The following is a 21,856-nucleotide window of genomic DNA, read 5'->3' as shown; positions in this document are numbered from 1 at the left end:
AAAAATACAATGATTATCTAAAAAAGATTATTGACTAATAGATTAAGTGTATTAATGTATTAAATAGTAAAGTGGTATTATTGAAGCACTCATGATGATTAAATTAATACTGATGTATGTAGTAATGGAGAAAAGCCAAGTCAAGTCTGTGTAAAAATATATGTAGGAGTTTAAATATGTGAGTGTACACAAACTAAAAAGAAGACTGATGCTCTATTAAAAATAAAATCAAGTGAAAAACGATCTATACTAGCCAACAACTAATTGTTAAATAAATATCTTTAGTAATGGATATGTCACTAAAATAGAGCATAAATAATAAATCGTTGTTAATGAATTGTACAATGTAAATAAGTTCTATTATGTAAATGTATTTCCAAACGATAAAAATATTTAATACAAAAAAGGGGAAGGGGAATCTCTTGTCGACTGAGCCGAGTGTATAGAACACCATTGTGAATTAATTGTATGTCGAATAATGATAGTCCGGACCGCGTCTGAAAAAATCTATATGCAAATAGAGTGTCAACTCAAAAACTACTATTGTTATATTAAATGTAAAAATCACTATCACCAATAGAAAACATGTGTGCATTGGTGAATTGTGAATCCTACGGTAAGTAATAAACCAAAAAATAAAAAATAAATAAAAAATATAGCAATACTGTGATTGAATAAATCATTCTGTATCAAGGGAAACGGAGGAAACAAATTCACTTATAATCACATGTGTAGGACGATCTTGACTGTTGCAAAGAAACATGAGAATAGCTCTATTGAAACACTAATTGTGTATGATATTCGCGCCAAGGTATAGCTGCCATTAGGTGTCAATAGGTGTCAATAGTTAGTGTCAATAAATGAACTGGCCACGTTGTTACATACTAGTATATTACTCTGTTAGAAAGCTTACTGCATTTGATACATAAACTTGATGCAAAATTTATTATGAGGAAGGCAAATGCTTTATAATCTTATGCATGGATCGGACTCATCTATGCGGGCAAACCTTATATGAATATAACTAGTGTACAATTTACCGATTAAATCAGACGATAGAAAAATATAGATAAATAAATAAACTGAGTATGTTTTACTCCAAAAGGAATTGTGATAGAAAATAAGTGTTGTGCCATGTAATGTATGTGAAAAACGCTAAAGATGATAGAAATGATAAAAGGTTACCCACCAGTCCCAATGTAGATAGGAATGCCAAGAGAGTGCGTAGTAATAATGAATCAGATGCTGATCTATCAGCTTCATTGTTCACTGCTGGTAACAAAGATAGACCACATACACGATTAAATGAGATAGGCAAGTTCTGGAGACGTGACTCAGATAAAGAAGAAAACACAACATCGAAACCATCTACTTCTTTTTTCAGGGGGAGAGGAGAGTGGAGGGGGAGAGGGCGAGGGAGAGGGAGAGGGAGGAGACCGAGCTATCACAATCATTACCAGATGCAACAAGACTGGAAAGCCTGGAACCAAGATTAAGAATTAATCAAACTGTACATAAAAAAGATAGAATTATTAACATTTCATCAAGAATCCTCAATACTGATGAAGTTAATATACTGAACAAGGGTCTTTCATTCATTCCAACTCCCTCATACAACCCATTCAAAACTAGGATTGAGCTATTTAAATTCATACGTAAGTTAAAAATAGCAGATTTCTTTTCAAATAAACAATTATCCAATACAGATATGTCCATTGTGAAGAAATCCAGTACTTGGATCCCGCCTGGTGTGGTTAACCCGGTCATTCAGACCTACGAAACGTTAATAATGCAAGAGATAAATAAACTTGAAAAGAAAGAACCGAAAATATTTCATAACATCACTCGAAAAGAGAGGAAAGCAATCCAAGGATTGAGCAAAGATAGTAACATCATTATCAAACCTGCTGACAAGGGGGGAGCAATAGTAATAATGGACACTGAAAAATACATTGGTGAAATTGAACGTCAACTTTCTGATGAACTGTGTTATCTGAAATTAAATAGCAATCCTACCATCTCAATAAAGAAAGATATTGATTCACTACTATCTATTGCAAGGGATAGGGGCTTTTTGACCAATAAAGAAATACAATTCCTCAAAGTTGATCATCCAATTATGCCAACCCTATATGTATTACCAAAAATACATAAATCCCTTTCAGACCCACCAGGCAGACCCATTGTGTCTGCTATAGGTTCCTTGCTCGAACCTCTCTCCACCTTCATTGATAAATTTCTTAGACTTAAGGTTTTAGAGACACCCTCCTATATACGAGATTCTTCACACTTTATTAATATTTTAGAATCTTTCACGGAAATAACAGAAGAAGTTTTAATGGTGACATTAGACATAGAAGCTTTATATACCAACATTCCGCAGTTAGCAGCACTTGACATTGTTGTCCAAGAAATAAAGGAACGCACCACACACAAAAGGATACCAGATGAATTTTTGATCCAAATATCAGAAATAGCTTTAACAAAAAATTTTTTCTGTTTTAGGAACACAATATTCCAACAAATCAAAGGGGTGGCCATGGGTTCCACCATGGCCCCCTCTATAGCCAATTTATACGTCGCCAAGTTTGAACAAGATTTTTTAATGGAACACGATTTTAAAGAAAACGTTCTATTATGGAAAAGATACATAGACGACGTTTTTTTAATTTGGAAAGGTAACCTTGACAGTCTACAGAACTTTTTTATATGGCTCAACAGTTTAGATCTCAATTTGAAGTTCACGATGAATTACAATAGTAATTCTATTCCTTTTTTAGATATACAAGTAAACTTCACCAATGGCCTCTTTCACACAGACATTTACAGAAAACCCACGGACATGAATAAGTTTCTACATTACAAAAGCTGCCATAATAGATCACTTCTTAAGAACTTACCATATTCACAGTTCTTACGTTTGAGGCGGTTATGTGCAGATGACTCCACTTTTTACAGTAGGTCCTTAGAAATGAAGACTAGGTTTTTAGAAAGAGAATATCCCCTTCAACACATAGAAAATGGACTTAAGAAAGCTTCTAAACAGAAGAGATCAGATCTACTTATAAAAAAGGACAAACCCATTCTAGATCGGATGGTATGCCCGCTCACATATACGCATTTTTCACATAACATCATTACCGTTTTGAAGAAATTTTGGCCTATTATCCAAGTACTCACCACATTTAAGGACAAAGGACTCATGATTGCCAACAAACGAGACAAGAACTTAAGAGATTTGTTAGCACCTTCAGCGTTACCATCCAATTCAGTTCGAGATTGTAGACCACTTGGCCACCGTCCATGTGGATCATGCTCTGTCTGTGGAGTTAATCTTAAAACAGATCAATTGCAGATACCTAAACTGCAGAGAGTATTTAAACTTACTTCTTTCACAAATTGTAAGAGCAAGGGAGTAGTTTACATTGTTATATGTCCGTGCAACAAGTTCTATATAGGTAAAACGATCAGAGAATTCAATAAGAGGATTATAGAGCACAAGAGTGCCATCACACGTAGTGTTCATTCTAAGCCATTGGTAGAACATTCCATTCAAAACCAACATAAATTTACAGATTATAAATTTTGTGTTCTTCAGAAACCAGTGTTAAATTGGAGAGGAGGGAATTTAGATCGCTTACTGCTGCAACTCGAACAGAAATTCATTTATGAGTTTGACACTCTTTCACCCAATGGACTCAATGCAGAAATTGACTACTCTGTATATCTGTAATAATTTGTACATCTTAACGACATTTATTTACTCACGGTATTCTATAATTTTTTTAATTTTTTTACTAATTGATATTATTTAATCATGTATTTGAATATTATTAACAATAATTTATGTTTTTATTTTTATAACATTATTATTTATTTGTTTGCATTTTCGTTTAATATCTATTTATCTAAATTAATCGTCCCAATCGATTCTTAGAAATGAGATGGTTCTCAGTGTAATTTTATATTCTTCAGTTTTTAGTGTTGCTTATTAAGTAGAGACAAGAATACATTCGATGTATGTATTAATGGGATGGCATATTTTTTTCAGGGCTTTATTAGCACTTCTCAACTATATACTGAAATGGCTCAATTTTTTAATATATAAAAAAATTTTTTTTGTTTTAAATTGCCCAATCGATTTTTATGTATTTTAGGTCTTTTATTTTCTAATTGATTTGTCTGCACTCTAATTTACATCTATCATGCTTTTCTTAAGGCACCCTTAGTATCTAATTGATTGATACAGGACTTGGTTTTAGTTTTTGTTTCAATATAGGTTAGCATCTTGCTGTTTCAACCTAGACACGCCCCTTGGTACACTTATTATTCACTTACACAGCTTTTGTTTCTATTTGCATACACATGGCAATTTGTTTGCATATCATATCCATTATCTCTGTATATTTATCTTGCCACTAGGATTGGGAACCATTTTTTGTAAGAGTTCCGTCAGCATAGACACGCCTTCTTTTTTGATTGACAGCTCTCTTTTTATTTTATACTCCTCAAATCAACATTCCTATACACACACTATATGGTACTAAATATTTTCACTCATAGTTTTTTGGAGCACAACAACACAGCAATCTTATTTTCTTTTACACATTTTTTATTTGATATGATCGGCAATCATTGACAGCTGTTTTTTGGCGCGCAAATCGCACATAAGTAGTGTCCAGACAGAGCTCACACAATGTTTGTCCGCACAAGTGGAGATCGACTCGTGCATGCGACTGCAAGGTAATCTGTTCTTCCTTACCGTTTCTCATAAAGCATTCTGCTTAAGTCACTGCTTAAGTTATATAATAATATACTAGCATGCAACAATGTTTTTTATATTAACTACTATATCAACATATGTTTTAATTTTTTATATTTTATCTTTTCCTAAAACACATGGTTAGACAATAGTGTTGAAATGATACCAGACACCTAGAATAGCCACATCACAAATACTAGTTTATACATCGCATTAATATAATTTTCAATGCGTTCTCTTTTAGTGTTTTTTGATACACAAGTAATTTGCAGCGACACTCAATACAATTGATTCAATGCTCCGTATTATTTTAGATATCCTTCACAGGTTCCATTAACAGGTTCTATTAACATAGATATGTCCTTTCTCTTGATTCACTCCGTTTAAATTAATATTTTTTCACATACATTACATGGCACAACACTTATTTTCTATCACAATTCCTTTTGGAGTAAAACATACTCAGTTTATTTATTTATCTATATTTTTCTATCGTCTGATTTAATCGGTAATCATTGATAACTGCACTTTGGCGAGCAAATTGTACACTAGTTATATTCATATAAGGTTTGCCCGCATAGATGAGTCCGATCCATGCATAAGATTATAAAGCATTTGCCTTCCTCATAATAAATTTTGCATCAAGTTTATGTATCAAATGCAGTAAGCTTTCTAACAGAGTAATATACTAGTATGTAACAACGTGGCCAGTTCATTTATTGACACTAACTATTGACACCTATTGACACCTAATGGCAGCTATACCTTGGCGCGAATATCATACACAATTAGTGTTTCAATAGAGCTATTCTCATGTTTCTTTGCAACAGTCAAGATCGTCCTACACATGTGATTATAAGTGAATTTGTTTCCTCCGTTTCCCTTGATACAGAATGATTTATTCAATCACAGTATTGCTATATTTTTTATTTATTTTTTATTTTTTGGTTTATTACTTACCGTAGGATTCACAATTCACCAATGCACACATGTTTTCTATTGGTGATAGTGATTTTTACATTTAATATAACAATAGTAGTTTTTGAGTTGACACTCTATTTGCATATAGATTTTTTCAGACGCGGTCCGGACTATCATTATTCGACATACAATTAATTCACAATGGTGTTCTATACACTCGGCTCAGTCGACAAGAGATTCCCCTTCCCCTTTTTTGTATTAAATATTTTTATCGTTTGGAAATACATTTACATAATAGAACTTATTTACATTGTACAATTCATTAACAACGATTTATTATTTATGCTCTATTTTAGTGACATATCCATTACTAAAGATATTTATTTAACAATTAGTTGTTGGCTAGTATAGATCGTTTTTCACTTGATTTTATTTTTAATAGAGCATCAGTCTTCTTTTTAGTTTGTGTACACTCACATATTTAAACTCCTACATATATTTTTACACAGACTTGACTTGGCTTTTCTCCATTACTACATACATCAGTATTAATTTAATCATCATGAGTGCTTCAATAATACCACTTTACTATTTAATACATTAATACACTTAATCTATTAGTCAATAATCTTTTTTAGATAATCATTGTATTTTTTATTTAATAATTCACTTTCAAATTAAATACAATAGTTTATTACTAATCTAGACAGATTTTTAAGAATAGATATATTAGTCATCAATTGATACTTCCGGTGCATATAAGATAATATATACCTTTGTATATACATCATGATATTTGTTTATTAATTAATTTTCAATATTAGAACAAAGCCCTATATAATATTGCCATCCCTCCCCCCTTCCTTTTTTTGCATCTTTACAGATTCATTACTTTCATTGATCATATAATGATATATATGATCCTTCATATATGATTTGTTTTATTTGCATACTGAAGAGAATATACACAAGGTAAAACCATCTTTTATTACAAATTCATTATACATTTGTACTAACCGTGAGTTTATTTAAATTATATTAGATTTGATGTTAAGATTTATAATATACTCTATATGTCACCATTGCTTTATACACGTACAGTACATACACTTTGTTTTTAATCATTGTTTTATTCATTATTACACAAAGATGCACTTATATGAACTTTTATTCATTTTTTATTTATTTATGTTTTAGCCCCTGAGGCAGCCGTCTTGATACGGCGAAACTCGGCCTGAGTCGGGCTACTTTGTGTCTCCACTTCAATAAAGTTTTTTTCAAGACTATTGGCATCTATTCCTTTGTTCAACCTGACGGCTTTCATAGATCGCCTTCCTTCGTGTTTTTTGGGTGAATTCTACAAATAAAGGGGAAATTGTAAACCTCGTGGCCATGGGTTGCAGGTCTTGCTTTTGGGTATAGCAGACACGTTGGTTTCTGATAGGAGATTCTATACTCACTTTACTTTTAGGAAGAGACACTATATTTTTCTTGAGTGTTCATAGAGCTAACAATAGCCTCTATAAGTTTCACTGACACTACTCAAAATCCTCCAGCCATCCCCCGCCTCTGCTCCATGTGCTCCCTAGTGGGAGCGGAGTGTGCGCACGGGGAGGAATGCGTGAACAAGCTGAAACTTGCCGACTATACCACTCCATGCTTGAAGTCGGGAGCGAGGGAGGTCATAAGACAGAAGAGCCAATCTTCTCTCCTTGCCTCCTCTCGTAATCTTTTTTCCATTCCCCTCTCTGCTTGGGTCTTCCCAAGTGCTCAGAAGCACCACCTGTCGTCCGCGGAACTGCACTACATCACCTACTCTTCCGATCCTCAATGTTCCCTGATCCCCCGCCTGTCTCTTCCCAGCTCCGTTTTTGCAGGATCGATCCTCATCCACCGCTTTTAAAGCAGGATGGGAGAGCTTGAAAGGTAAATGACAGAAAAGCGGCAGTGGTGGAGCACGAGCAGGCTTTTTCACTCCTCGCACCCGTGTGTTGGAGAGAGAGAGAGAGGGAATCACACTGTGCTGCGCCAGGGGCCAAGGATGAAGAGGCCGAACAAAGGGGAGCCAGCTGATTTTAAGTTTCCCCGCTGGTCCCTCCCCTCTGCAGACATCATCACGTAACTCCCCCGGGCCAATAGTGTGGTCCAGTCTCGACGCCGTCACCACACCTGATGCCAGACCAACCGGGGGCAGTGATATCACCAGCAGTGCCCAAGCACTTCACAGAGGAGCTCCCGCTCATAGTGCCGGTCAGACGCTGCCAGTGCAATTACATCTGCCACAGGAGGGGGGAAGGGACCCCTTCCCCTCTGTGCACCTCCTGCAAGCCCAGCACAGCAGTGGCAGCACCCGCACAGATGCAGCAGGTGCCCAGTTATTCACGGCACCCGCACATCTGTGCTGTGGCGCCACCCATCAATTTGTAACATGGGCCCCTGTTAAATTTAGAGAGAGAGAGAGAGAAATAGATAGATAAGAGTTCTGCATGCCAAAGATTTGTGGGTCCATTAATTGGAAGTTAATTGGAACATGAACAGCATTTGCACAATGCTCAGCCAAACAATTGCACAATAATGCAATTTATCACCATTCTTAAATTGCAGCAAAATGGTCTGGTCAGATGGCTCAGGAGATGTAACATCAGATCCTTCAACCTGCCCAGACTGAGAATGCTGCTGAAGGAGTACTACCTGGCATCTGAGGTTCATGCCTCTCATTTACACATCTGTGGCCACAATAACTTAAGAGCTGATGTCATAAGCTGTGCTATGTTTATCACAGCCAATTACTTTTTTTTAGTGATGATTTTTTTGTGTGCTAAAATTACTTCTGACACAAGGAGGATTTAGCACATAAAAATGTGCACTAAATAGGATGGAGTGAGCTAATGTTGATGCACTTTACATGATAATACCCGCTTATGACCTGCAAATGGAATTACTTCCAAAAAAAAAACCCCCACACTTTTTAAGCTTCCTGTTTACTTCAATCCCAGAGGTGCAGTAAAGTTAAAGTCAGCCACCTCTGATCTCCAAGTTGGGGACCTCTGGAGACTAGAGTCCAAATCTATGGACCCACAAAATGAGGACCCCCAGACGTGTTTTGTGTGCATACAAGATGATTTCTGCATGCAAAACAGGTTGCTGAATAAAAAAAATAAAAAAGAAAATTGGGGCACAATCTTCTCTCCCATCCCCCACCCAAGTTAAAAAAAATATATATATCTATCTCTCTCTCTCAGGGTCTGAGCAGCATGACCCTACATCCTCCTGGCCTCCTCCTAGCCTCGCCAAAGTTTAAAAACCAAAACAAATAGCCAGGTGCAGTGGGTGATCCCCTCCCACCCACCCAAATTTCTAAAAAACAAAAAATGGAGAAATTACTTACCTGATAATTTTGTTTTCCGTAGTGTAGACAGATGGACTCAGGACCAATGGGTTATGCTCCCCTGCCAGCAAACGGAGACAGAGTCAGATTTCAAAGCTGACATAACCCTACATATACCTCTGCAGTGACCTCAGCCCTCCAGTATTCTCTTCAAAAGCCACTGTGGACATACTATTGAAAAAAACGATTAAAAATGGATAACCGTAACTATACTCAACCAAACAAACACTGAACCCAAGTAAGATTACAGATGTGATCTAGGGGTTGGATGACGGCTTACCCGTAATCTCTTGGAATCAATATTCACTCCACAGGCAAATCCTTGGGCAGCCGTGGGCAGGACGCTGAGTCCATCTGTCTACATTAAGAAAAACAAAATTATCAGGTAAGTAATTTCTCTATTTCCTAGTATGTAGCCAGATGGACTCAGGACCAATGGGATGTACAAAAGCTACTCCCAATTGGGGCGGGAGGCTGCCCATGGTCCGGTTAACACCACCCTTGCAAAGGCTGCATCCTTTCGGGCCTGAATGTCCAGGAGATAGAATCTGGTGAAGGTGTTCAAGGAGGACCACGTCATCGCTCGGCAGATGTCGATGGGAGACAGCAGTCTGGCTTCTGCTCATGAGACTGCCTGAGCCCTAGTGGAATGAGCTTTAACCTGAAAAGGTAATGGCTTTCCTGCCTCCACACAGGCTCTCGTGTCCACCTCCTTAATCCAGCGAGCTATGGTAGCCCGCAAAGCTGGTTCGCCCTGCTTCCTTCCACCGTGAAGGACAAACAGGTGGTCCATCTTTTGGACGGTTCTGAAACATCCAGATACAGCACCAAAAGCTTTCTGACATTCAAATAATGGACGCAGTATTCGTCCACATCATTGTGCTTTTCTAGGGATTGTAACGAAATGGACTGATTCAAATGAAAGTCCAAGACTGTTTTGGGCAAGAAAGATGGAACGGTACAAAGCTGTAATGCTCCTGGAGTCATTCGGAGGAACGGTTCCTGTCGCAAAGCCTGTAGTTCAGAGATGTGACATGCCAAGCATACAGCCACCAGGAATACAGTTTTCAAGGGTAATAAATGCAAGGAAAGACTGCGCAGTAGCCGAAAGGAGGGCCCTGCCAAAAACTTCAATACTAGATTAAGATTCCACAAGGCAACTGGCCACTGTAAGGATGTGGCCAGAGGTGCTTCACCCCTTTCAGGAAATGGGCCATATCCAGATGAGCTGACAGGCGGGTTCTGTGCACCTTCCCCCAGAAACAGGAGAGCCACTACCTGGACCTTCAAGGAGTTAAGGGTCAAACCTTTATTCAAGCCGTACTGCAAAAATTCCAGAATTAGTGGGATTTTTACCATCCAAGGGGAAACACCAAGCCTCAAATACTTTCCAGACCCACACATACGTTAGGGATGTAGAGAACTTCCGTGCGTGGAGTAAGGTGGCAATTACTTCCAATGAACATCCTTGCTTCATCAGGTGAGCCCTCTCAAGGGCTATACTGTAAGACAGAATCGAGTCAGATCCTCATGAGGGACCGAACACTGCTGTAGCAGGCCCCTGTGTGGTGGGGGTCTCTACCAGGGGTCTCCACATGTCTGCATACCATGGACACCTGGGCCAATCTGGAGCTACTAGTAGGACTGTGGTGCTCGATTCTGCGAATGACCCTACCAGGCAGTGGCCATGGAGGGAAGCGTATAGCAACTCCTCTTTCGGCCAGGTCTGAATGAGAGCATCAATCCCCAGGGACCACTGATCTCTTCTGCGACTGAAGAATCTGAAACCTTCACATTGTGAGATGCGGACAGCAGGTCGATGGTTGGGAGACCCCAGCGATCTACCACCAATTGATAGGCTTTAGCCAACAACGCCCACTCTTCTGGATCCAGACTCTCCCTACTTAGAAAGTATGCTCTGATGTTGTCTTTTCCTGTGACGTGGGAGGCTGAGATCATCTGTAGATATATTTCCACCCATTCCATAAGGAGGTCTATCTCCTGTGACACTTGCTGGCTTTTGATTCCACCCTGATGGTTGATGTAGGCTACCGTTGTTGCGTTGTCCGACATTACATGGACCGCTTGACCGTGGCGTATGTGTCGCTGAATTTTAGCTATGGCAATCTGACTACCCGGACTTCCAGGTGGTCTTCCTTGGTCCAATGTGCCTGAACCGTCAGTTCCTGACAGTGAGCTCCCCAGCCCCAGAGGCTCCCGTCTGTCGTGAGGATCAGTCAATTCGGAGAGGACAGGGGTATACTCCTGCCCAGATGAGCTTCCTGCAGCCACCACTGGAGCCGAAAGCATACTTCCATCGGTAAATGGAGGTGAATCGAATAGTCTTGAGACTGCGGGTTCCAACGTGAGAGCAGGGAGCATTGAAGTGGTTGCATGTGTGCCCTCGCCCACGGTACTACGTCCAGTGTTGCTGCCATCAAATCGCGAACTTGAATATAGCTTCATACCGTCGGGTGTATTGTGCTCATCAACCGACACACTTGGGACATCAACTTCCTTATCCATGTAGTCAGAAGGAAGACCTTGCCCTGCTTGGTGTCAAATCGGACTCCCATATATTCCAAGGACTGGGTGGGTTTGAGACTGCTTTTGTCCAGATTTATGACCCAACCGAGTTCCTGAAGCAAGGAGGTCACCCTGTAGGTCACCCGGAGACCCTCTTCCATGGACTTTGCCTGGATCAACCAGTCGTCCAAGTACGGGTGCATGAGGATTCCCTCTTTTCTCAACGCTGCCATTACGACCACCATAATCTTGGAAAATGATCTGGGGGCGGTGGCTAGGCCAAAAGGCAGCACCCAAAACTGATAATGGCGACCCAATACTGCAAAGTGTAGGAAATGATGTTCTTGATGGATTGGAATATGTAGGTAGGCAGGCCTCGGTTATGTCCAGGGAGGTTAAGAACTCTCACGCTTGTACGGCCAATATCACGGAGTGTACAGTTTCTACGTGGAAATGAATTACTTGCAGATTTCGGTTGACGCTCTTGAGGTCCAGGATAGGGTGAAAGGAACCTTCCTTCTTGAATACAATGAAATAGATGGAATAACGTCCCGTATTTTCCTGGGGTGCAGGTACTGGGATTATAGCCCTCATCCTGAGGAGCCTTATCACGGTAGTCTCCACTGCCTGCCTCTTGTGCTGGGAGTGGCAAGGTGATATCATGAATATGTCCGAGTGCTACAAAATTCCAGCGCATATCCTTCATGTATGACCGCCAGTACCCATTTGTCCAAAGTGATCTCGACCCACCATTTGTAGAAGGACAGTCGACCCCTTATCCCCTCATTCCGAGGGTGGGTCGGCAAAATTTCCTTGGGGGTTCAGGACGAACCTGAAACCAAGCCTGCCCCTCTCTTGGGCTGTCAGCTCCAAAAGGACTGAGACCTCCCAAAGGAATGAGACCTCTGAAATGTCATGTTTCTCTAGGGGTGAACGTGCTGGGATCCTTGGGTCAACCCCTCATAGGCGAGGGGCGCTGTAACTGCTGTTTCTTATCTTCTGGTAGACAGGAAACTGGGGCACAAGAAGAAGCAATCTGTAAGGTCATTGCTATTGTGTCAAAGGCCACCCATCTATTGTGCACATCCTTTAAGGCCTCTCCTCCCTCCACTGGGATAGATTTATTTATTTATTTATTTATTTAAAGATTTTTTTATATACCGGGGCACGTTAAAAACATCACCTCGGTTCACAATGTAACGTAACATAGCAACCAGCTTTACAATAATTTAATGTAATGCAAACAGTAAGAAAACTAAGTCAACTTGAGACAGGTGGTTACATAATTAACTCTTAAGGAGAGTAGAGTAGAGAAGGTTACATAATTAACTCTTAAGGAGAGTGGATGAAAGAGTTTTTAACTGTTAACAAGGTGACAGGATGTAAGGGATGAGTGAGAGGTGGAGGGATAGTGGAGGGGGTGAGGGGTGGGAGGGTGGGGAACAGGAGGGGTACAGGAGGAGATGGTTGTTCAGTTCGCTTAGAGACGGCACAGACCAGCGCATCCACTTTAGGGAAATACAAACATTCTCTCGCTGTCAGATCTACTGGGTATAGAGCTTCTAACACTCGGCCACCATTAAAACTTGCTTCTGGGGCATCCCATTCCAGGTCAATCAACTCCTGGATGGCTTCCAGCACAGGTAAGTAGCAAGAGACTTTCCGTAGAGAAATCAGAATGGGATTCTTCTTTGATTCCGTTATAGAGTCTGCCCTAGGAACTACCAGCATCTCCAGGGTCTGGGAAACCAGGGCCGGCAATTCATCTCTATGGAAAAACTGTAACATGGTCTGATACAGTTCTAAACCAGGGGGAATTTCCCCATCTTCCAAGGAATCTGTATCCTCCTCTTCATTCATGCCATCTGGGTGTCCCTGCCAGGGACACCCTTTGTGAGACGAGGCATGTCTCGAGGTCTGCCAATAGGACTGGGAGAAGGGGGGGGGGCCTTACAGGCTGAGGTTCTGTCCAGACAGGGGCAAGTGAGGTAGCAGACTGTGCCTGTATGAAGGATTGAAGGCCTTGAAAAAATTCCACCCAAGAGAAGACAGCCAGATCCATGCCTAGCCCAAGAGGTTCTGAGTTAAGTGCCGCCGAATTTCCCTCTCCCATGAATGACCCAGTCCTGGGGGTAGTCAGGTCCAGGGTACTTCCAGTTAAGGCTATGGCTGACCCATCTTCTGAATGGGAGGAGCCGGGTTTAGCAAAGTCCGGGGAGGCCAGCTCTCCCTGGGCTTCCTCACAGTGCTGACACAAGCAAGAATCCAGGTCAGACTGTGCAGTCCTAATATGACAAGCAGTGCAAAGATAAAGGAACCTATGTGTTTCTTTGCTGTTGGAGCCATTGGCGACTGTAACTGCGTGTTCAGTCACCTGACGCTTAAACTTTTATGTGCACAGATTTCGGGAGCCTACACGGGCTGCGGTGAGGCGCATGCACAGCCTGTGCGTCCGGCTTTACTTGTATTCCGCGCTTAGTAAGTTGTGCGCGTATGTACATGCATGGCGTCATGCGCACAGCGCATGTGCAGAGCCAACACGCACTGCACGTACAGATGCTCTATGGTGCGCAATACAGCACGCACACAAGATGGTGCCGCTGCAGCCTACCACGCGGTGTGCCGACCAAGCCTAAAGCGAGGTGTAGCCCACCGGGAGGCCGCTCAACCCGCTTGAAAGCCCACTTCCCCTTACCCCAACAGGATCCGGGAACGACGTCAGTACAGCGTGCTGAGCAAGAAGACCGGAAGAAGTCTTACTGAAACCCCTCCAAAACGGCTCTGAATCAGGAGGTAATTCCTCTTTTTTTTTTTTTTTTTACACTTACCTGGGCTCAGTGCTTACCGGCTGAGTAAAGAGATGGTCTCTGGCTGCGGTTGGAGAGGGCTTTGGCAGTCACTGCCGGGCTCGGCTTTTTGCACCCGCTGCCTTACAACTGCTTAAGCAGCAAGTCCATGTCAGGAACCGGCTACTGGACCCAAGCACACCTCTGAGAGATCTTGGAAATCACCTCAGGAATTCTCAAGTGGAGGAGGAACCTTTAGGTATCACTGCAGGAGAGCGGGGCTCAATCTTTTCTCCAATTTCAAAGGAGAATTTTTTTCCTCCAAAAAGTACAGCGATCCCCATAGGGAAAGCATGAGAAATACTGAAGGGCTGAGATCACTGCAGGGGTGTATGTAGGGTGATGTCAATTTGAAACCTGACTCCATCTCCATCTGCTGGCAGGGGAGCATAACCTATTGGTCCTGAGTCCATCTGGCTACACATTAGGAAAAAAAAAAAAAGTTAGAAACAAAGCCCCCAATACAACCTCATCCTATTCTTTAAACCTATTAAAATTGCAGGAAACCTAAGCAGAAGGAGGAGGGAACCTTATATCCTCCTGCTGGTTTGCTATACCAGTTTTTAATACTTCACTGCTTGGCCCCTTTGCTAACCCACATATTTTAACCTTCAGGATAAGGGGCGATTAGGAGGCCTGGGCCACTACTATTTTTCTTTTTGCATGCATTAAAGCTGTGTGCTGCATTTCAGTGCAGGTCATATTACATCAGCCCATGTTTGTTTCATGTTAAAATGGAAATAAAGTTATCTTCAGAGTTGACTTTACCTTGCATGTAACTTTTGTGCGCTATGTATATCATTTCCTTACTGCATATGAAGTGAAATTAAATTTGTGGTGATTGAAAAGAAAAATTTTATATCAGTGCTAACAATTTAGCACCTATTTTTGCACATTATCATGACAATCAGCCTATTAGTTAGGTGGGTGAGGTTAAGAACAAGGGAAAAACTCCAGATAGCTCTGAAAGAAGCTTCAAGGCACCACAGCCCCAGCAAGGGCTGATTGCATTGGAAGTCCAAAGTAGCAGTAGGACACCATTGTGCCCAGGTCCTCTCACCCCATTCACCCCCAAAAATGCAGCATTTGAGCCTCGCTAATTAATTCATTTCTTTAGGCAACTATCTCACCTCAGTGCTCAAGGCGGGTTACAAATTTAGTTCCTAGAATGGCTCCAGTGACTCCCTGCTGCATTAGCTAGCTCAGGTTGCCAAGGAATACTTTCTCATTCTCATTACCAGTAGTTGGGTCCTAATACACCTCCTCCCCATACGAGACCAAAGAAAACTCGCCACCTACCTCTCCCTCAGAAAGGAACAGCAGGCATCTTTGATATTTTGCAGCTGCAGGAAACTGGCTCCCATCAGCAAGGACTGGACATTCTGCTGGTCTATGGCAAGGTGTCCATTGTAGGCAAAATTGATCAGGGCTTCTAGAGCACTACAAAGAAAAACAAAGAAGACATTTAGATAAAGGAGACTACTTTAGATTATCCTCAACCTGAGCTTCCAGCAATCTTACAACTTGACTTACTCAGGTTTTTGTTTTATCATTCTGTGAATTAGGACCATATTAGGTGCTACAACCCAAGAAAGAGATCTAGGCGTCATAGTGGATAACACATTGAAATCGTCGGCTCAGTGTGCTGCGGCAGTCAAAAAAGCAACCAGAATGTTGGGAATTATTAGGAAGGGAATGGTGAATAAAACAGAAAATGTCATAATGCCTCTGTATCGCTCCATGTTGAGACCGCACCTTGAATACTGTATACAATTCTGGTCGCCGCATCTCAAAAAAGATATAATTGCAATGGAGAAGGGCTACCAAAATGATAAGGGGAATGGAACAGCTCCCCTATGAGGAAAGACTAAAGAGATTAGGACTTTTCAGCTTGGAGAAGAGACAGCTGAGGGGGAATATGATAGAGGTGTTTAAAATCATGAGAGGTCTAGAACGAGTAGATGTGAATCGGTTATTTACTCTTTCGGATAATAGAAAGACTTGGGGCACTCCATGAAGTTAGTATGTGGCACATTTAAAACTAATCGGAGAAAGTTCTTTTTTACTCAACACACAATTAAATTCTGGAATTTGTTGCCAGAGGATGTGATTAGTGCAGTTAGTATAACTGTGTTTAAAAAAGGATTGGATAAGTTCTTGGAGAAGTCCATTACCTAAGTTGACTTAGAAAATAGCCACTGCTATTACTAGCATCAGTAGCATGGGATCTACTTAGTTTTTGGGTACTTGCCAGGTTCTTATGGCCTGGATTGGCCACTGTTGGAAACAGGATGCTGGACTTGATGGAGCCTTGGTCTGACCCATTATGGCATGTTCTTATGTTCTTATGGTTTGGTCAACTCAGATGATGATGGAGCCAAAATGGCCTGCTACAAGTGTGTGATATAAATGAAGAAAATAATTTGTAAATTAAGTTAGTTTCTCCATTGTTTGAGCTTTCTTTTATGAGTGCAAGCTTGTAGTTCTGTGAGAAGGTGAACAGAAGGGAACAAAAGTTCACTTGTAATGCACAGAGTTTGAAATTATGTAGAAAACAATGCCCGTTGTATATATGTATACCTACAGTGCAGAGAAAAGTTTGTGAATCTCCTAGGATGGTCGTATTTTAGCACAAGACATACTCAAAACATTATTAAATCCTTATCTAAACCTTGATAAGAAAGAAAGCAAAGTTGCTTTCCTCTAACAAGTGTTCTTTGTGGACAGCAAAACAAACAGCCACACAAGGTGGGATGATGTCATCCGATGACACTGGGTCAGCTCTTTTCTCTCAATGCCCATAAGGTTCCATTTTTGATACCTGAGCATTCTTCTCACACTACTTCCAACGTGCGAATCTCTTCAGATTCTTTTTCTCAAGCTTGGTAAACTTCCCAGGAAGGAGGGAGGGATTGTGTGACTCTGTTTTTCTATCCATGGAGAACACATAAGAACATAAGAATGTGCCATACTGAGTCAGAACCAAGGGTCCATCAAGACCAGTATCCTGGTTTCAACAGTAGCCAATCCAAGTCACAAGAAACTGGCAAATACCCAAACATTAAATAGATCCCATGCTATTAATGTCAGCAACAAGAAATGGCTATTCCCTATTGATTAACAGCAGTTTATGGACTTCTCCTCCAGGAACCTACCCAAACCTTTTTAAACCCAGTTACACTAACTGCCTTAACCACATCTTCTGGCAATGAATTCCAGAGCTTAATTGTACACTGAGTGAAAAAGAATTTTCTCCAATTTGTTTTAAATGTGCTACTGGCTAACTTCAGTGAGTACAACCTAGTCCTTGTATTATCTGAAAGAATAAATAACCAATTTATATGTACCCAATGCATGTTTCAGGTAAGCAACTTCATTTTCTCTGTGGACAAGCCCAACTAACAGCCAGACAAGATGGGATGCCCTTGCTTCAAAGTTAATTTTACTTTACAAGGACTCTTGGCAACCAGTATTTTGTATTGCAGGAAGTTTGGGTTATTTAAAAATGTTCTTAAGCACTGCTTGTCCAAATGAACTGTCACTGCATGAGTCCATATCTAAGCAGCAACATCTTGTAAAAGTGGGTAAAGTTGACCCTGTGACAGCCTTACAGATATCTTGGATTGATCCAGAGTTTTGATGTGCCATTGAAATGCCATTGTCATGGCTATTGTTCGAACTTGATTCACTCTTATTGCCCCCATAGATGCATAGCAATGTGAGATACACTGTGTGAGCCATCTTGATACTATGTTTCTGGACCACTGAACCTTTTCTAGTTGTGTCAAAGGATACAAATAGCTGGGTTGATTTTCTGAAAGTTTGCATTCAATCCAAGGAGAACAGGAGGGCTCTTCTCCAGTCCAGGGTATGAATGCTTACTTTTGATTTAGGTGCAATTGCAATACTACCTTTGGAAGAAATTTTGGTTGAATTCTGAAGAGTTCTTTGTTTTGTAATATTTGAGTATAGGGATTATAGATTACTAATGCCTGCAATTCTCTTACTCTTCTGGCTGATGTGATTCACCCATATTGTTATAAGCTGCTACTGCCTTCAAATGTACTCTGATGAAATTCATTTTTCATCCAGTATCCATAAGATGAAGTAAGTACTGGAGTATTTTCAGAGTTGAATAATCGTAAGGTTGTTCTCCTTTATTAATGCATATTTTGATTGGACTTTCCCCTTATCTGAAGACATTTTTAAAATGTACAGTGATGCTAAGAGAGAAGAGATTTCCCAACTATTCACAGAGTAGACGAAAATAGATTGAGGAGACTCGTGGACTGGGATGCTAGCATGGGAAGAACCATGCATGCGCTCAGATACCAAAAATGGAACCTTCTGGGTTTTCAGAGAAAACTACCCAACTCGGCGCCATCGGGTGATATCACCCCATCTCGTGTGGTTGCTAGCTGGGCTTGTCCACAGAGAAAGATAATCTAATTGAATAACTGTCAAAAGGAATATATATTTTGTTTATTTATTCAACAAAAAGATTTAGCAATAAGTATCTGTGTGAAAGTATGTAATCCCTTCATTCACAAGTTACTGGCATTTCCTCAAGCAACAATAACTTCATTTAAGAATATTCTGTAACTGTTGACTAGCCTCTCACATTGCCTTTAAGGAATTTTGTCCTATTCTTCCACATGGAAGTGTTTACTATTTCATCTCTGACATTTGAAGGCTTCCTCACTTTAACAGCTCACTTCAGGTATTGCCACATTTCGATAAAGTTTAGATTAGGACTTTAACTTAGCCAATCCAAAACACAAAATATCTTCTTCAGCCATTCTGTAGTAGATTTATTTGAATGTTTAGGATTGTTTTGCTGCACAACCTAATATCAACCCAGCTTCGCTCATGGATGGATGGATGGACTGATATTCTCCTTTAGAATTTTCTGTCGGAATTCAAGCTTCTATCAATGATGGCAAGCCAGGTCCCGATGCAGCAAAGCTGCCCCACCACCATGCTGGACAGCTGGGATGAGGTTCTAACTCTGAGGTTGATATAATCGTTATTTTAAAGTTTTTATCAAGATATTTTTATTAACTTATTTTTTAAATGTGGAATGCTTGCTTTATGTCTGTATTACTGTAAGCTGCAGTGATCAATTTGAATTGGATTTGTGGGACACAAAAAGATGTAAATAAGTGGCGCTCGGCAGACTGCAGTTTTAACCCCAATTGTGTGCACAGTTTTGTGCACAAACTTTACTGCCAATGGAGAAAGGAGATTTGTGCACGAAGACAGTAACATTGAAACAGCCGCATGGGTGCACGTGTGCGTGCGTTTACCGGCTCATGCCCAGAGACGTGGCCATATAACAACATACGCGCGTATGTGAGCGCATGGAATAAAACCGGCTTAGGGCACACAATTTTAAGTAGGCGTACTCATATGCATGTGTCTACTAAACCCCCCCCCCCCCCGCGTAAGCGGGGGGGGGGTTTTAGTAGATGCATGCGCCAACGCAACCAACAACTCTCCCAATTCGTTTCCAGTTCACCCAGGTAAGGGATAGGATTTCCTAACCCCCTGTTAAATAGCCTCCCCTTATACCCCCAACCTTTAAAACCCCGCTCACTTCTTTACTTTTTGGTTTTACTACTTGCACGTCATCCATAGCATAAGTAAAGTTATGCGGCAGGGGATCCCGGTGCTCACCTCTGTGTGCGTAAGTATTTACACAAACACATCTCTCGGTCTTCCCTCAAAACGGCCCTCCCTTTTTTGACTTTTTAATTTCTGCGCGTACCGGGAGATCTGCACATACACGGGTGGCTTTTAAAATCCGCTTGGCGTACGCCGGCCAAACATACTTGTGTACCTCCTGGGTTTTGGGGCGCATCAGGCTTTTAAAATTCAGCTAAAAATATATGCACATAAAACCGTGTGCTCTGCTTAGTGCCTTTGTATGTAAAATCATAAGGAAATGAAGGCATTAACTATTACCTCCTCCATGAAAAGAAGTGCATAGGCTGAATGCATGGTTTCTTAGGGCTGGAAACTTAACTCCCAGTCAGAGATGGAGTAAACATTACTGCACAAAGCAAGATTTCTGTGCATAGAATAAGAAAGGGAAGGTGGCTTTACCTCAGTCCCCATGCTTTCTTGTCCTGTGGTCTTGGAGATTGGATTTTGCTTGTGCGTGGCGTGCAAAAGATTCTTCCCACCTTCTGAGTTAAAATGTGCGCTCAGCCTATGCAAATGACTGAGCAAACATTTTAACTCAGGTTTGCATGCTTTTTTTTTTTTAAACTCCCAGTGCATTTTTTTTTTTTAATCGAGTGGGTTAAAAAGCAAAGTGCTGAATTTCAGTGCACGGTTTTACCACACCTTTTACATGAGGCCCTTTGGAAGACAGGATTTGGTTTTTGCCAAACAAAACATTTATTTTTGTAACTGATATATTAGATTTATGACTCATCTGTCCAAAGAACATTATTCTGTGAGTACTGTAGGTTATCTAGATGCTCTTTAGTGAATCTGAGACAGGAAGCAATGTTCTTTTTAGAAATCAGTGGGGGGTTTTTATAGCTATGCTCCCATTCAGTTTTTTCTGATGGTTGTTGCATGAACCCTCACATCAGCCGAAAGGAGACAGCCCTGCAGATCTTCAGATGTTAGTGCGGGATTCTTTGTAACTTCGTGGATAATTTTCCAGTTTGCTCTTGGGGTGATGTGTCGGAGCAACTGTTCCTGGGTAGAGTCATTGTGGTTTTCAACTTTTTCCATTTGTAGACTGAGAGTGGATGGATGGAGCCCCAAATGTTTAGGTCCCAGAAAACAAAGAGGTAGGCGATCTATAATAGCCGTCAGGTAAACAAAAGAGAATGTTTAGAAATGGTCATAATTCTGTTCAGATAGATGAGTATCAACTACTCTTTTTCACAGGTCCTCTGAAATTTCTTTTGATCATGGCATGATGAGTTTCCACTAACTTCTGTGTTGAAGACCCAACTCAAAATCTTTTGGACTTTATATAGGACAGGATGCCCAAACTCAGTCATGCAGATTAAGCATCTGATTCTAAATTAGCCAATTAATTGTGCTAATGAAACTAGCGGTTCACCTATTTCACACATACTGATTTTTAATTAGAATTATTGTTTCTACTTTGTAAATCATTGTCTCAAGAAACAGGGATTTGTTTATTTATACCCTTTTTATTGCATAAAAAGACAGGATCAATGAAACAAGGTTATCGTGTAAGAACTCATAGGGGCGGATTTTCAAAGGGTTACACGTGTAACCCCAAAAACCCATTCCTGCGCGCGCCGAGCCTATTTTGCATAGGCTCAGTGATGCATGCAAGCCCCGGGGCAGGGGCGTGGCCAGAGGCCTCTGAAGGCCTACTTGGCCGGCAGGCGCAACTTAAATAATAAAAGTAGGGGGGGATTT

At 40.8% G+C, this 21,856-nt stretch overlaps 1 protein-coding gene across 1 annotated transcript in view; it reads right to left on the bottom strand.

The window, feature by feature from the left end:
- The window catches only part of KLHL18 (kelch like family member 18), a 130,526-nt gene that overhangs the window by 36,631 nt on the left and 72,039 nt on the right, over positions 1-21,856 (bottom strand). Inside the window, exon 3 of the mRNA XM_029588257.1 lies at positions 15,743-15,883. Within this exon, the coding sequence (XP_029444117.1) occupies positions 15,743-15,883 (141 nt within the window). The remainder of the gene's footprint in view (positions 1-15,742; positions 15,884-21,856) is intronic.

This window comes from Rhinatrema bivittatum, chromosome 2 (genome assembly GCF_901001135.1).
Source record: "Rhinatrema bivittatum chromosome 2, aRhiBiv1.1, whole genome shotgun sequence".
NCBI lineage: Eukaryota > Metazoa > Chordata > Amphibia > Gymnophiona > Rhinatrematidae > Rhinatrema > Rhinatrema bivittatum.
Note: the sequence above shows the minus strand (reverse complement) of the source record. Positions and strands in the feature narration are given on the sequence as shown.